At 39.0% G+C, this 16,494-nt stretch overlaps 1 protein-coding gene across 1 annotated transcript; it reads left to right on the top strand.

Moving 5' to 3' along the window:
• Positions 1 to 2,796: 2,796 nt before the first annotated feature.
• mapk13 (mitogen-activated protein kinase 13) lies at positions 2,797 to 16,494 on the top strand. Its single transcript, XM_015033113.1, has 12 exons — positions 2,797 to 3,024; positions 5,157 to 5,286; positions 5,468 to 5,526; positions 8,107 to 8,212; positions 8,343 to 8,372; positions 10,433 to 10,480; positions 12,179 to 12,293; positions 13,051 to 13,122; positions 13,515 to 13,594; positions 13,990 to 14,068; positions 15,192 to 15,365; positions 15,804 to 16,494. Exons 1-12 carry the CDS (start codon positions 2,912 to 2,914, stop codon positions 15,887 to 15,889), a joined length of 1,092 nt encoding a protein of 363 aa, XP_014888599.1. The 5' UTR covers positions 2,797 to 2,911; the 3' UTR covers positions 15,890 to 16,494.

Below are 16,494 nucleotides of genomic sequence, written 5' to 3'. Positions count from 1 at the left end.
AAGGTCAGGGTTTTTTGTTGTTGTTGTTGTTGTTGTTGTTGTTTTGTTTGTTTGTTTTTCAACCAAGCAATTGTTGTAATAATTGCTTGGTGATGAAAATGATGATTTTTCAAGTCAGGGTTTTGCCAAAATTCAAAGACGGTTAAAAGAAAAAAAAAAGTTTTTGTATTGTTACTATGTGGGCCACCTGATGTCAGAGGGGATAAAGCAGTTTTTTCCCCCAATACTTTGTTATAACTCTTTTATAGTCGGACTATTTATTTTGTAAAATTATTATATTTAGCTAAACATTATTGTTGAGGAGCACAAACAAGCTTCCTGACACACAGATTAATAATAAAAGTAATTTTAAAAAACTCAAAAAGGGGCATTAGGGGCACCATTGGTAAAAGGGGCAGGGGCTCAAGCCCCCTCTGCTCCCCCCCTCTGCAAGTGCCTGCATGTTACAACCACAAAGTATATTATGATTTGGTGTAGAACACCAAGACAAAGTTTTTGACCCACATGCAAAAAAAAACTACATTACCTTGAATACACTAATCCAAATAATGAAACATAGAGGTGGCAACCTCATGCTGTGGGAATGTTTTTTATAATAAACCAAACACAAGGGAAGGACAATGACTGAATCCTAATCCTGAAAAGAATACAAAAGTAGAAAAATACACGATATCGAAAACCAAAGCGTGTGACACAACTCAGAGTAATTCTTTAGAAAAAATTATTTAAGAAAAAAAAACTTGCATTCTTTTCTAGGGAGACTGGAATCAGCCTTACAGAAACGGTGAGGAGCTGCAGTCATCCATAGAGTAAACTTTGAGTAAAACTGTTGCAGCTCTGCATTGAAAGGAGCCAGTAGAAAAGGTAAAGGCATCCGATCAGGTGGCGCCCTGAGGTTTTCAGGCACATTTTACAAAGGGCCGTAATTCATTTCAGACTTTTCATCGTAACAGGTTAACAATTTGAAGCTCCTTAATCTGACAGTGAACATTCAGTGTGAGACTAAAAAGTCAAAGATCTTGCTTTGCCCATTCTTGTTTGTATTACCGTCCCTCAGTAGGCTGCCGTGATTCATACGTTTTTGCCAATATACAGTAATTATTCATGACAAGTAACACCTACTATGTGTGGGTGGGAGAAAAGCAAGTCATGTTGACATGTCTCAGCAGGCAAAGCAGCAGATTTTATCTCACAGGAGATCGTATGATTTGAGGCGTTTCGTTTAGTTTTATCTTTTCTGATATCATCTTAGATATGCAGCTGCCTTTAACAGTAAGAGTTCCGTTTAAAAAAGGATCTGATAACACAAGATTCCATTCATAAAGTCGATGTTAAAATCCGACAGGAACTTGAGTGATTTTCCTTTCAAATGAAAGTTTTGTTTAATTTTGGAGAGGGAAATTTTATTTTTGTTGTATAATTTTTTTTAAATCCTATTTTGATATTAGTCCGGTGGAAATGAAAATGTATGTAAACAAATAAAATAAAAGTATTACTTTGTAAATGTTTAAAGTGCCAGTTTTTACAGGAGATTTGGTTTACTCCTATTTCCAGAGGGCTGTGTTTCACAAAATTACGATTCATTAATTTAGGATGAATGAATGTAGCTGTTCGAAGCCATTTATCTTAGATAGATAAGTAGGTGAATAATTTCCTCTGCTTTTCTTGTTGCTTTTTGTCTGGTAACAAACTGTTCCTTTGATTCAGTGTGTTGAATCAGCTGATAATTTATAAGTAGACATTTTGAAAAAGACAATGATGTGCACAGATAGATCTTCATAGATTGAAGGCAGCTTATAATGATGCATTAAGACTTTTGTTTAAAAAGCCCAGATGGACCAGCGCCAGTGAACTGTTTGTATCTGCTCTCATCAGCACTTTCATGGCTTTTTAAAGAATGCTTATGCATAAATCTATTTTAAGTTATTTTAAACAAATAAAGTGACAAAAAGACAGAATTCCTCTGGCTCTTGTTGGCTCTGGAGCCGGCTAACTGCACAGACTGCAGACTGAGTTTTTGATTCCTTGTGGTCTGAGGCTGTGAATCTCAGTGCAAAGTCTGAACTAAATAAGTTAATTATCATCCAAGTTGAAATGATGATTTGTAAAGTATGGGGTTTCTGACCATCCTCAAACTGAAAATCCAAAATGGCTGTCCAGTTTGGCTTGTCCATCCGCCTGATGACTGCAGAGTCATCTGTACATCAGGAGCCATCGGGAGTGACTTACGCTTGAAGACCTGGGTGTAAAGAGTGAAAGGAAATAGTGAGAGTACAGTCCCCTGTACTAATGAACTGCAGTACATTAGCACCCTTTGGTGCTAATGTACTGCTGATCTGATCAGACACTCAATCATTCAGTTTCACAAACTGCGGTTTGTTTGTTAAATAGTCGTAGATGCAGCCGATTGCTGAGACGTCCGCCTGAGTTTTCTGGACTTTCTGACAAGTAAGAATGGATTGAGTTCATGTAGCCAGCAGGAAAACTGAATCTGAACTTGGGGTCAACTTAAATTGTTGACCCCCCCCCCCCCAAAAAAAAAAAAATTTTTTTATTCTTCCAAATTGGAAACATCAACTTCACAATGATTTTGGCTAACAAAGTCCAAATTTTATTTTGAAAGACCAAAAAACTTCAGTTAAATTCCTAAAGTGGATGTTAAGAGAGACGGCTAGTCATCAGATAATTTTGGCATCTGGATGATATTCTGGAAAACAAAACTGGTCCGTTTTTACATCTACAGTAACAATTTGGCTATTTTATTTTGAAACTCCACAACCGGAACAAGGTAATGACATCTCTAACTTGTTGGTGTTTTCGCTTTCCTCCCCTGAGCGAGTGACAGGCGAAACAGGAGGCGGAGGAGGCAGGGAGCAGAAGTTTTCCTTAGCTTCGCCTGTTCTTTCTCATCATGGAGGCTCGGGGACATTTCTACCGTGAGGAAATCAACAGCACGGCGTGGGAAGTCCCGGAGAAATACACGCGGCTGAAGCAGATAGGAACTGGGGCGTACGGTACAGTGTGGTGAGTGGCTTGTGGAGGTGTGTGTGTGTGTGTGTGTGTGTGTGTAGCTGTTGAATCGGTGTATACACGATGTTCAGTTTCTGACGATGCCTACAGCAGCTGCAAGCGGCGTGTGGTGGGCCTGGGGTGATATCCTGTACAACACTAATGTCTGTCTACCCTGACGACACAGCCAAAACACTTACGTAGGCAGGATAGAAGCTTCTACCACTTCCTATCAAAAAGAAGAAGAAAAAATAACTTTCTGACATAGACACCTGCCTTTCAGGTCAAAATGTGTTTGAACGCACAGTGGTGAAGGACGTACGGATAATGTATGGATTAAAGATGGCCTGAATTAATGTGCGGGTGTCTTATTTTGTTTTATGTTACTTCATTATAAAACCATTAAGTCATGCAGATGAGAAAAGTATGCTGAGGCAAATATGGTGACTGTACTGGATTCATGGAGCATTCCTCATGCACTCTATTGATTTTTAATGCTAATGTACTCTATTGCTTTACATTTATATTCTAAAAGGTTTGAAAGCTTTGACAATATAATGGATTATATTGTAGACAGGCAGGAGTCACTATGACAACCACGAGCAAAGATATTGCTGTTTGTAATGTTTATTATGTCTGCAATGTAGCTTAAAACAAAATTCCAAAACATAATAGCTTTTTTTGCAAGAGAGCAACAATTATTCCTACGGTTAAAATGGCGCAACATACAAGATTCTCTGAATTCGGTGCCTTTTTGGGTCTATGGTTACTTAAAAATATACCACAAAAATTGTGTTTTTGAACACTGCATCTATTGAAGGACTCTTTGAACCTCCAAGAAAATGTGTCTGCCCACCTTATGCATGAAATCCCAAACATTTATACAATTTTTTTTACTGCTTAGGTTGCTTTAAATTCAACCCCATAACGGGACAATTTCATCCCTCTATCAGTATAACTGTACAACATTATTCAACTAATTCTTCCAGTTCCTTTGAGATCATCGGTTCCTTGATTAAAATAACTAATTGTATATTTTATTTGATTCTGAATCATAATACTTAGACTGATAACTAGAGTATGGCAAGTTGATGTAAAAGCACTTCTCATAATTCATGAAAATACACTTAAACATAAAAATTAAATCAGAGATGAAAACATAAAACAACAAACATTAGATTTACTCAGTTGTCATTGTTAAAATAATCATCATAAGATATTGGAATAAAGACTAAAATGAAACCACATTCCACTTATGATTAATCAGTAGTTTATCTAAATTAGATCCACTTTGAAAAACATGTTGACTTTCTTTCAGAAAAAAAAAAACACAATGTGTTTGACATCATTTCTTTTTCCAATTGGCTTCTTGAAAAAACACATATAGTGCAGTTCTAGTCAGCTGTGTGTCAAATTTCAGCCAAATAGTTTATATTTAAGTTGTGATCCTTCACCTGCTGTGAAAATCAATGAGCTTTACAAGTGAAAAAACAATGCATCAGGCTGCTAAACAGAACAAAGTGGAAGTTAAAAAGGGCTGAATTTTAATACAAACGTCATGAGCTCTCCCACCTTTACCTCTAATTTCCCCAAGCAGTACATCTTGTCTAAACTCTCATTATGGAAACAGTAAAGCAAAGAGATCGTAGAGATGGTACCCTTCATTAAATGAGCAGTATGAGGTACTGTACTTCCTGCAGACCTACGGTGACATGCATAAGCTGCTGCACACGTACTGTAAGCGACTGTAAAATCCTGTACCGGTGCGTCACGCCTGAAAACAGCACTAAGCATGAGCGATTTGTGTGGTGTGTGTTAGTGCATGCGGCTCCAAATAATCTAACAAGCCTCTCCTCCCACATATTGGTGCCCTGCAGATCACTGCAAGCGTGCACATCAAAAGTTGCCAAACATTTCCTCGCTGAGCCTCACTGAAAAAAAAAAAAAGAAAAAAAGAAAAACAGCAGACCACCAGTCATTCTTTGTGCCTAGATGCTAATCCTGTCGAAGGGCAAAACCTCAAGGCTACTCATCCTTTCATTCCCCCCCTGCTCTGGCTTCTCCCCTCCGTAGTGAAACCCGCGCAGGCTTAGCACCGAGCTAATGACGTGTTGTTGCTGATGTACTTCATCTTCTTCCTCCCACAGCTCGGCAATAAACGACAAGAGTAAAGAGAAAGTGGCCATCAAGAAGCTCCACAGGCCCTTTCAGTCGGAGATCTTTGCTAAGAGGGCGTACAGGGAGCTCCGGCTGCTCAAACACATGAAACATGTGAATGTGAGGAGATGATATTACAACACACTACAGATGTGTGTGTGTGTGTGTGTGTGTGTGTGTGTGTGTGTGTGTGTGTGTGTGTGTGTGTGTGTGTGTGTGTGTGTGTGTGTGTGTGGTTTCTCAAAATGAAAGTCTTCCAGTAAATAAATCACTTGCTTCATCCAGCTCTCATTCCATGCAGGTAATAGGACTCCAGGATGTGTTTACACCTGCCTGCAGCTTGGACAATTTCCAGGACTTGTGAGTACTTTTTACCGCTCTGACATCGACTTACAACATATGAGGAGCTCAGAGCACCTGAGGCCCTGGGAACAGGCAGCAGTTGTCGGTTATGAGAAGCAGGCAGCAGCTTTTGTCTTTGTCCCAGAAATTATTGCGATAAACTGCAGTATTGTTGTTTGGAGAGCATTTTCAAGTAATAAAATGGTAATGTGATAATAATGCAAGAACGCATTCTCAAAGATTAATAAACTTTAAAGTTTAAAATGAACGTTTAACACTGGAACTGGAAGATGTCTTAAATATCCAAAATGCATAAACAAAACAACAGAAACAACAAATAAAATTAATTTTGAAATCTCTGTAAACAAAATTATCCTTCAAAAAAAAAAAAAAAAAGGGCTAGTTGAGCCCAAAACGCCAGACTGAAGACTTTTATCACCCAGTTTTTGGTAAAAAGAGAGAAAAGAAAAAAAAAACGATAAATCATGCAAATGGAAATTACTGAGCTTGCTTACATTTATTATGCGATTAATTTACTTATTGTTTGCTGTGACAGGCCTAGGCAGGACTGTTCCAAATTACTTTGACTGACTTGCTGCAACATATTTCTGTAGTAGTTGAGGCATCTGGAGTAGCTTGTAAAACATACTTTGGGTCTCGCTTTCCAGGGAAGGCATGCTCATGTGGACGAAAGTGTGTTCTTAAAATGATCCTTTCATCGTAAATTTAACTATCGCTAAAATAATTCCCTTAGAGGCACACAATGGAGGAACGAGACGAATCAAAAAGGATTAATTTCAACTTCTGCATTTTGATTCAGCACCAAATACTCTGATGCAACTGAAAATAGCCTAGTGCAACCAAAAATATACAGACATCAACTAAATAATAAAGCTTTTTGTAAAGTTTAGATTTATGGCCTAGTCTGAACTGAACGGGCCAGGATTATTTGCCTGACGGTTGGGTCAGGTTTGGACTCCTGTAGCGAGTTTCTTAAGCCTACAATACATTCAGCACAGAGAAAACCAAACGAGGATACGCAACATGAAGTTGTGATAATCTACTTATTACAGTGTAAATAGAGGAGTAGATTGTTTAATCTGTTGAGAAAATACTGTCTCGTACAGTTCCACTCTACGGACGGTTTGACCTTGACTCACCTCATGGTTACAACAAGCGACAAGATGGAGCTGGAAGACGCCTGTGGGCTCAGGCCCAGTTAGGTTGGATTTTTTAAGCTCGATCTAAACCAGGGGTGTCAAACTCCAGTCCTCAAGGGCCGCTGTCCTGCAGTGTTTAGATGTGCCACAGGTAAAAAAAACAGTGGAATGAAATGGCTTAATTACCTCCTCCCTGTGTAGATCGGTTCTCCTGAGCCTTGCTAATGACCTAATTATTCTTTTCAGGTGTGGTGCAGCAGAGGCACATCTAAAAGTTGCAGGACAGCGGCCCTTGAGGACTGGAGTTTGACACCCCTGATCTAAACTCTACTTGTGTGCAATTTGTTCCCAATATAAATCTTGCTGCTCTGAAGTCCTCAGCTGTTTGCTATGCTTCGTCTCCACTGAGCGGTACTGCGTGGGTCGGTGCGCTGTTTTATGGTATTAGGGAGAGCGTTTCCACTGCCAATTGTTCTCTCAGTAGCCAGACGGGGTTAAACCCAAACCCCCAATATGGCATACTGGTGCGATGTCAAACACATGACACATGAATACGCCTGGCTTGTCTCAAAAAGTGACATCTTTCTATCTCCCATCGCTGAACGGTGTTGTCTGATGGCCATACCTCCACCTTAACTGTACCGTTGTTCTATGGACCTACGACTGAAGGGGGTCCAGGAATGCTGCTGTTGTTTGTCCCTCTTTTACAATAGAAACAGACTAATTGGTGTAACACACTGACATGCACTGTACCATTCAGTAGAAATTAGGCATTTGAAAACCAAGGTGGTCCGTGGTAGCTTTGGAAGAACTGTAGAGATCCACAGCTCAGGTGGAAGTATCTGTCAAAGGCTGCTACAATAATATGACTAATAGCCAACTATTTGTTGTGTAATTCAAGAATATGACCTTCATGGAAAAGTGGCAGGACGGTCAGATAAGACAAAAACAGAACTTATTGTTAATGCAAGGCACTAACCATAAGACGGCAGAAAGTAAAGCAAAACTTGTTGCCACAGATGTTCTCTGTCCAGTTTTAGAGATCTTGAACATTTTTGCAAAAAAGAATTGGCAAACTCTTCAGATGTGTAAAAGCAATTATAATTGCACCAAAAGTTGTCTTTACAAAGCATTGACTCAGGGGAACTGAAAACAGACACACACCTTTACTGACCGGCTGTATTCACACTACAGTTTAATTATACAAAGGTAGACATTAATGACGAAGCCTTATAAGTGGGACTGAATAGAAAAGCATGCTGCACTTCTTTAAGGAGTTTTTCAGGCGTATCTTCCAATGGAGGTTGAGTCACATTTATTCAGACCCCCTCTAAGCTAAAGCATAGCGCTACAGCTTTAGCGCTATGCTAGCAGGGCATTCCCACCTTCCCACCTCTCTGTATCCTTCCCCTTTTATATCTGCACATCTTTTCCCCAGCTATCTGGTGATGCCTTACATGTACACTGACCTGTCAAAGGTGAGGGGTCAGCTCTCTGAAGACAAAGTCCAGTTCCTCGTTTACCAGATGCTCTGTGGACTGAGGGTGAGGGTTTTCCCAAAATGTTAAGGATGTGAATTTTATTTATTTAAAAAAAACAAAAAACATTAAGACAGCTTGAAGTTTAGATACACAAATAAAAAATGTAACTTTGGTTCTGCTTCTCCTTCTGCAGTACATTCACAAGGCAGGAATCATCCACAGGGTAAGCAATCGACACAACTTTCACTGAAAGAAAGAAATTTGAACTCTGCACATGTTGTTTTTTTTGTTTTTTTTTTTAAAGACTCCAGAGATTTGCTTCTGCCTACACTTTGCCGTTGTTTTATTTTAATAAATAATAAATAACAAGTCAGCAAAAAATCTGCCCCAACTGGTAAGATGAGTGAATCCCTCTGATGTTTGGCTGCATGTCTAGAGTTGTTAGGCCACACCCAGGGTCTGTACTGTCTGTATGTAGAGGAAGAGCAGGTTAGTCGTATGTTGTTCTTTACTGCTTCAGTCAGTTCATTATCTTCTCCATCTATAAGTGCCATCCAAAAGCACTGAAGGTCACCCAAAGTGCTCATGGCTCAGAGGGACGTTTAAGAAGGCATCAGGGAGAAACCACAAGACTGTCCCTAATGTAGGCCAATTAATAAGAGTCTATTAGTTAATTCATCTGTAGAAAACTGTCTGGGCTTCAAGAGGCAGAAGTAAAGTCATTAATTCTGCTTTTGAAGCCACTCAAACCTCATTTCGGGTGGATGTTTATGCCACATGTTGTTTATAAAATGTTTCCCAACCGAAAGACATCCTGCTGGCTTGTAGAGTGATTTCACAGTTGCAGAGATTGCCTTCAGATTTCCCGGTTTCATTATTGTCTGTATTTTAGAGAAGCGTGTTCTCATCTTTCGTCATATCTCGATTTCCACAACATGTTTTACATAAATTGAAAGCGTTTGTGGTTTTTTGTTGCTAACAGAATTATCTTTTAACATTTTCAACAAACCCAAAACCAGCATCCCCTAAAATTATTGACAGTCCTGGTAAAGTGTAAAGTTCTACTGTTGCCGTTTTTGTTATCTTGAACCAGTATTCCCATTTTCCTCTGATATCAACAAGACATATTTATCTATTCAGCCGCTGTTCACTGGATATTTTCCCTTTTCTGACCTTTCTATGCTAACATGAGTTACGATTGTTCATAAAAGTCCCTGCAGATCTGCAGTTTCTGAGCAGGGAGGATTTCCAGTAGCAGTCAGTGTTGCATCAAATCTAAAGAAGCCTCTGACTGAAGACATTAGAGTTGAGAATGTGGTCCTTTTCCAATATGATGGATGGAAGAGCCATCCTTGTTCTCTGCTCGTTGGTCCTGATCTGTCTGCATTGTGTGTTCATTTCAACTCCTCTGGGATTGTAGATCTATTGTTACTAGAGTGTTGGATGCCCATCAACTCGAGGTTGTAAAAAAAAAAAATAATAATAATCAAATTTGAATAGCTTGTTGCCATGTTTATGGATCATAAAAGATATCCAAAAGAAAAAAGTACAAGCAAGAATTGCTCCAGCTGCACGGCTTTCAAAATCAGAGGGAATAATTGTCCAAACATTCAAGTCTCAACCAAAAGAAATGATTAACAAAAACAACAAATCAGAACTAACGTAGCAGAGCTACTTCAACATGCCTTGAGCAGCACATGAAACTGAATACGAACTTGAAATGCAATAGAATTAGAAAATTGAAAGACAGGAACACACTGGACACGGTACTCATGCACAAGGTTCTTGCAGTGGGCCGAAATGAGCAGCTTGTGCAACATGAGAACAGCTGTGATCCTTCATCTCCTCCATCTCAATGTAGTTCTTTTTTCTGCGTTTGTGCACCTAACAGATCGTGTCTGGTTGGTGTCGTGGGGATTTGTTTGGTTTCTCTGTGTTTTAAGCGCAGAAACCGGTGCGACCCTGCTGTTCCTCTGCTAAGACCCAAAGCTGTTCAGGTGTTACCAACACCCGGTGACAGCTTACCACATGATGCCGCAGTATTAAAATGCTTGGTAGTATTTTGTGTTTTGGCTTGCAGTTGAATCACTCAACGAGGCTTGTGTTAAAGGAGAAAAACACTCGTTATATGACGCGTTGAAACAAACAGCTGAGCCACGTTGGCCCCACGGGAACTGAGATGTTAAAGCCCCTCTTGCTGAGCGAGGGAGTCCAATCACTGCAATTTCTTGTTAATTACTGTGTGACCCACTTAGCCGTCATTCATCTGATTTCATTTTGCAGGATCTTAAGCCTGGAAACCTGGCTGTTAATCAAGACTGCGAACTGAAGGTACAAGATTTATAATATGAATCTTTCAAAAGTATTCATTCAAGTCCTGAAGCACTTCAGATTTAGGATTTAATGTTACAGACCAACACAAAGCTGCACAGGTGGAAGGAGAGGGATATATTGATTTCAACATTTTTGCAAATAAGAATCTGTAAACTGGGTTGTGTTTGTATTCAGACCCTAATCTGATATTATTGTTTATAATTTATTGTGAAAAATTTCTTTCTGCCGCATTAATTTGGATTTATCCGTTATGATAGATTTCAGTTATTGATGTTAACTTGCATAAAACAGACCGGAGCATTATTTTTGCTAGTGTCTCCACTTTTTCTTCCAGGAGAGCATCAGTAAATATCAGTAAAATTGAAAATATGGTTAAATGGAGTCACTTTGTGAAGTTTAGTGATATAAATCACACCTTTGTAATCAAGTGGCGTCCTGAAGAAGCCTATTTCAGATGAGAATGTGTGCCAAGAACAATATTGTGTTTGTGACGCTATGAATGCTGTGCCATGCAGTTACTGTACTGCAAAACTATGCATTGCCTAAAAAAATCAAACAATAAATATTTTTTTAAATCATAATCTTTATATCGTTATCACAGTAGTTCCTCAAAATATTGTGATAAAATTCTACGTCCGTATTGGCCACCCTAACTCTGATACCCTGAAAGAAAATCTTGTGTATTTAACACAAGTATTTTTCTATCCTGTGTTTTTGTGCAAAAAGGCTCAAATTCAGAGAGATTGGACGGACGGCAACCTTGAAAATCAGTTTTAATTGTTGCCTGTTTCAACCCGTCTGGTGGTGGCCATATCATAACGTGAAGGATCCATCCCCTTCAGATCTCAAGCAGCCAACAGAGACAAAGTTGAACTTTTTATAATGTTATTTATTTTAAAAAGATGCATTTTTGAATGAGATGTTACAACAAGTGGAGCATAAGGCTTCAGAGTGAGCCATAGTGCCGAAAACAGTAAACAAAAGGAAACCATCTGAATATTAACCAAAACTTGCCTATCTGAAAGTAAATAAACCAAATGACAAAAACTTACCTCCCTAATTAAGAAAAACATGAGGAAACTAAGCAAACATAAGTAACAGCTCACTCCTACAAACTCCAAGAAGATTTAGAAAAAGCTTTTGACAGACAAACAGTGTGGCCGCTTGAGATGAGCTGAGGATGGATGGCAGGAAGTCCGCCGCAGCAGCTTTTATATCTGTCACCTCCGGCGTGCCGCCAATTGGACGTTACCGCCATCTTCTGGGAGCCAATCAGGGACGGGCGCCTGCTCACGCATCTTTGCTTAATTAAGTTTACGACCCCAGTCGTAGCACCCCCTTTCCCAGGAATTAAACACACGCCTAAGTGTTTCAGTCATACCTGTCAGGTTTTGGTCAATACTTTTGAGTGCACCAGTCTTGGCTGTGCCAAACTTTGAGCGCAGCCAAGACTGGTGCACTGCACAATAATGGTTTGGCGGACTCAAACGGAACCTGACAAGATGAAGATGTTATCAATGTTATCAGTGTTTTAGATCGATCCGCCCACCTTTATTGTTTACCTCCCATTTCACAAATACACAGGTGTGAGATTTTCACCAGGCAAGATATTTAGAAGCAGGTTGAGCTGGTTGTGTTCAGACATCTTGTGCTCCTGCTGCAGATTGTTATCAGTTTCTTTGGTGTCCGGTACAGATCCTGGACTTTGGGCTGGCTCGCAGTACCGATGCAGAGATGACGGGCTACGTGGTGACCCGTTGGTACCGGGCGCCTGAGGTCATTCTGAACTGGATGCACTACACCCAGACTGGCAAGACATCTGTAGCTGTTACATATTATTAATGTACTCCTGTTCTCGCCTTACCGTTGTGTAACTCTGAGCCTTTGCTCGTCACGTGCAAACTTCCTGTTTGACATGAAGCTTGTGTTTTTGCTTTGTCTTTGCTTTCCAGGGTCAAGTTCCTAATATGGAATATTAGTTATTAAAATGCATTTTTATGATTGATTTTTATGATTGATTTTTATGATTTAGAAACATCTTCTTTGATCTTTTTTTTTTACTGTTAGCCTGATTGATCTGCCCCGGCAGTCTGTCATCGCACTCTCTGTCTCTCTAGGATATGATTTTAATTTTAGAAGCAGGTTGTTCAAAACACACTGCGGCGCACAGAGAGCAGCTTTCCACCCTCCTTAGGATTGTGTTACTCACCAGATGTTCTGTGGCAGGCCGTTTTAACATAAATTTGGTTTTCTATGGCAGGCCGTTTTAACATAAATCCGCTTTTACCGCCCTTACATTCCAGATTTCTCAAATTGTTTTATGATTAGACTTTTAAATAATTTAAGATATCTCTAATTATATTTTGTCTAGACAAAATATCTATTTGAGATATCTCTAATTATGTTGAAACGGTCTGCCATAGCTGTTCCTCATTTATCTGTTGTGAATAAGGACTGAGTGGTGCCATGTAAATGCCACCTTCCTCATTTTTATTCCACCTTCCTGTAGATTTGGTATCTGCTTTGGTTGTTACTGATGTTTCCTTCTCTTTCCCTCCTTTTTTTAGTGGATATTTGGTCTGTGGGTTGCATCATGGCTGAAATGATCAACGGAAAAACCCTCTTTAAAGGAAAAGACTGTATCCTTTAATGTTCGCCATCTTTTAATCTGTTTTTTATTATTATTTTATGACTGTGTGGTAATTAAAGAGGTTGATACAAGCAGGAACATGTCAATTTGATGACGACAGTAAATCAGGCAGTAAGTGGATCACAAGGTACTATTACCACAAACTACATATTTGAGCAACATGTTTCCTGACTTGTTTTTACTTTAGATTCATCTACTACTTCCTATGTACTTTACAGATTTATAGAGCCTGTTAGAAATTAAAATGGGCTCTTTCCTGTTTTTAATTAATATGTCATGTTTTTTTTGTTTTTGTTTTTTTCAAACCACATTCCCGGAGCTTGTTTTGCAGCCATCAGTGATTAGCACCAGGCTTTTTGACCGTAACCCCTTAATAACCAGACATGGACCAGCTATCCCAGATCATGAAAGTGTGTGGCGTGCCTGGACAAGAGTTTATACAGAAGCTTGAAAGTCCAGAGGTGAGACAAGTCTCAGTATGTTGACGTAGCTTATAAAAGCCAGTCATGATTTCAGTCAGAATTCTTTATTTCATTTTTTTTTCCTAATTAAAGCTGCCAAATTAATTGTTTTCATGTTGTCAAAAATAAAACGACCACCTGCTCTCAGCATGATCAGCAAGCATAGCTTAACAGATCTTGAGCATTTCATGCTAAGATGTCATTCTAAAAAAATAGTATATGTTAACCTTATATGTGTAGCTTTAACCTTGTCTGGATTAAAGAATATCCACAATAAATGTGTTTGTTTTGAATTTACTTGATTATGACCTTTTAACAGAAACATGTAGGAATTAAAGTGAAACATTAACATTCCTGTTACTTGACTTCTGTTGTTGATTTCTTCTCTGAAACAGGCCAGAAGTTACGTTAAGAGCCTCCCTCGCCACCCTAGAAAAGACTTCTCAACATTGTTTCCCAGAGCCAGTGAAACAGGTGAGTTCAAATTTATCATTGTCTGATACAGTTTATTTAATTATCTATTTTTAACTTCATATGAAGACTGTTCAAAGTGCTCATTTCAAACAGCAGACTCCAGTTTTTCATTTGGTTATTTTGGAAAGAAATTATGATTTTTGTTTCATTTTGGCTCTGAAATACGAGAACTTCCTCATCTTCTGTACTACACAACTGTAGTGGGCCTCATCTCAGGGGGGAACGAGTCTTCCCACAGGAATGAGGTGGAGCGACTGACAGCGTAGTGCACAGACAACAATTTAATCCTAAACACAGCCAAAACCAAGGAGATCATAGTGGATTTTATCAGAAAAGGAAAAATTCAACCACTATACATCTGTGGATACCGGGTGGAGAGGGCATCAAACTTCAGTTTCCTGGGAGATCATAACCTGACCTGGGACGTAAACACAGCAGAACTAGCAAAGAAAGCCCAGCAGAGACTATTTTCTGAGAAACTATATTTCTCAAAAACTGCTGGTGTCCTTCTATCGATGCTCTATTAAAAGCATCATCTGCTGTTGTCTCTGTGGTTCTCCAGCTGCACAGCAGCACAGAGGAAAACTCTCCAGAGACTCATACAATCTGCCCAGAGGACCATCAGCTGCTCTCTGCCTTCTCTTGAAGATCTCCAGATCCCACTGCCTCAGGAAACCAGGAACGTTTTAAAACACTTCTCTCAGCCTGATCACGATTTGCTCCAATTGCTGCCATCTGGCTGCAGAAACAGGAGCATTAAAGCAACGACAACCAGGCTGAAGAGCAGTTTATACCCAGTAGCCATATGGGGGTTAAATGGCTCCTAGTTCTATTTATCACGCAATTTCATTATAGTCCATGCTATTTTTATTACATGGTTTCTATAATGACAATAAAGATTATTGATTGATTGAACAGTAGTAGAGATGTTCCATTCTGTAACAGAACTGACATAGTTGCTTGTCTGTATTTTTGCGCAATAATTTAGATTAGTTGTATAGTGTGACCTTAACATTACACAGTTTAATCTTTGTATCAAACCCTTTGTCTTTGATGCATTTGATGATTTTTCAGTAGGATGGCTTTGACTTTGGTATTTTCCGGTGTTTTTTGTCCATGTCAGGTATCGACCTGCTTGAAAAGATGCTGGTTCTGGATGGAGATGAGAGGCCCACTGCTGAGCTCGCTCTGGAGCACCCGTACTTTGACATTCTGCGGGACCCGGAGGACTTTCCTGAGCCTACGCCGTACGACGACAGCCACGACAATGCAACCATGTCCCTAGATGAGTGGAGACGTAAGTGGACAAAATTAAAAATAAAACAAGCAAACACTGGTCTTTAAGAAATAAATATTATGAGATATGCTTAAAAAAATGAATATGCAGCAAACATCCTAATTTACTAAATTAAATTCAAGCTGGAGAGTCATGTTTTTAAATGTAGCAGCCAGAACAACTGCCAGCAGTAAACTTTTCACAAGCTGAGCTCAAGGTGAACCTACTTCAAGGTCTGTTTTTGAGAAAATTGGCAATTAAATAAATATACTTCAATTCATCCATGAATTTTTGCTTTCTGTTTTTTGTTTTCCGCATGCTGCCACAATAAAAGCTTTTTTAAAAAATGATGTTATGACAATTACGTGCCAATATGGATGCATTTAACATATTTTCTTCTGCAAACAAAAATCTGGTTGTGTAGAAGAAAACCAAACTGCCCTCCCTTTTCTCTCACAGGGTTATGCTACAAGGAGGTGAATAGCTTTGTGCCATTTCCACGGCGGGACTCCAAGAGAAAAAACACTCTTACTATGTCTCCGTGATGCGACGGACATGATGTAACTCCCCTACAAATACCACACACAGCCAATGGTGCCCTTGTATATTCCTGACTCAAAATCACACTATTTCTTTTATTTTGGAGGTTTTTAGATTCAGTGTTGACAGTGATCTATTTAAATAAATACTTCCCCAATTTCTTTTTGGAATGTGAACTTATTTCTTAAATGTAAATTGTTACATGTCCGTGAATCGTGTTGCAAGTTCATTGTTCAAATGCTGCAGGATTTCCTGTAAGATTTCATGTTTTCCGTTTCCCGTTTCCCAATTAAACAATAAGACAATATCTGTATATGTTTTTTTTTTCTTTTTTTTTTTTTCTTTTTGTTGCATTGTGGCATCCTTTATTACGACAATATGATGTAAATATTCAGGTACAAATCTTTTCTGAATATGCTTTTAACAAGCCAAGAATCAAAATGCTGGGCATTGAGGCTGCTGGATTTCTAGAAGGTAAACAGATACCATGTAAATGTACACTAAGCCACCAGTGCATACTGGAATTTGTCTAGAAGACACTGTGCCTAATAACTTTTTAACACTGTTTAAGGCCTTGGTTTTACAATAAAAAGCAATTAAATAATGTAAA

Source organism: Poecilia latipinna, unplaced genomic scaffold, assembly GCF_001443285.1.
Source record: "Poecilia latipinna isolate Pla-1442-1.1 unplaced genomic scaffold, P_latipinna-1.0 Scaffold257, whole genome shotgun sequence".
Taxonomy (NCBI): domain Eukaryota; kingdom Metazoa; phylum Chordata; class Actinopteri; order Cyprinodontiformes; family Poeciliidae; genus Poecilia; species Poecilia latipinna.
The sequence above is the reverse complement of the archived record's forward strand: the minus strand, read 5'-3'. Positions and strand labels throughout refer to the sequence as shown.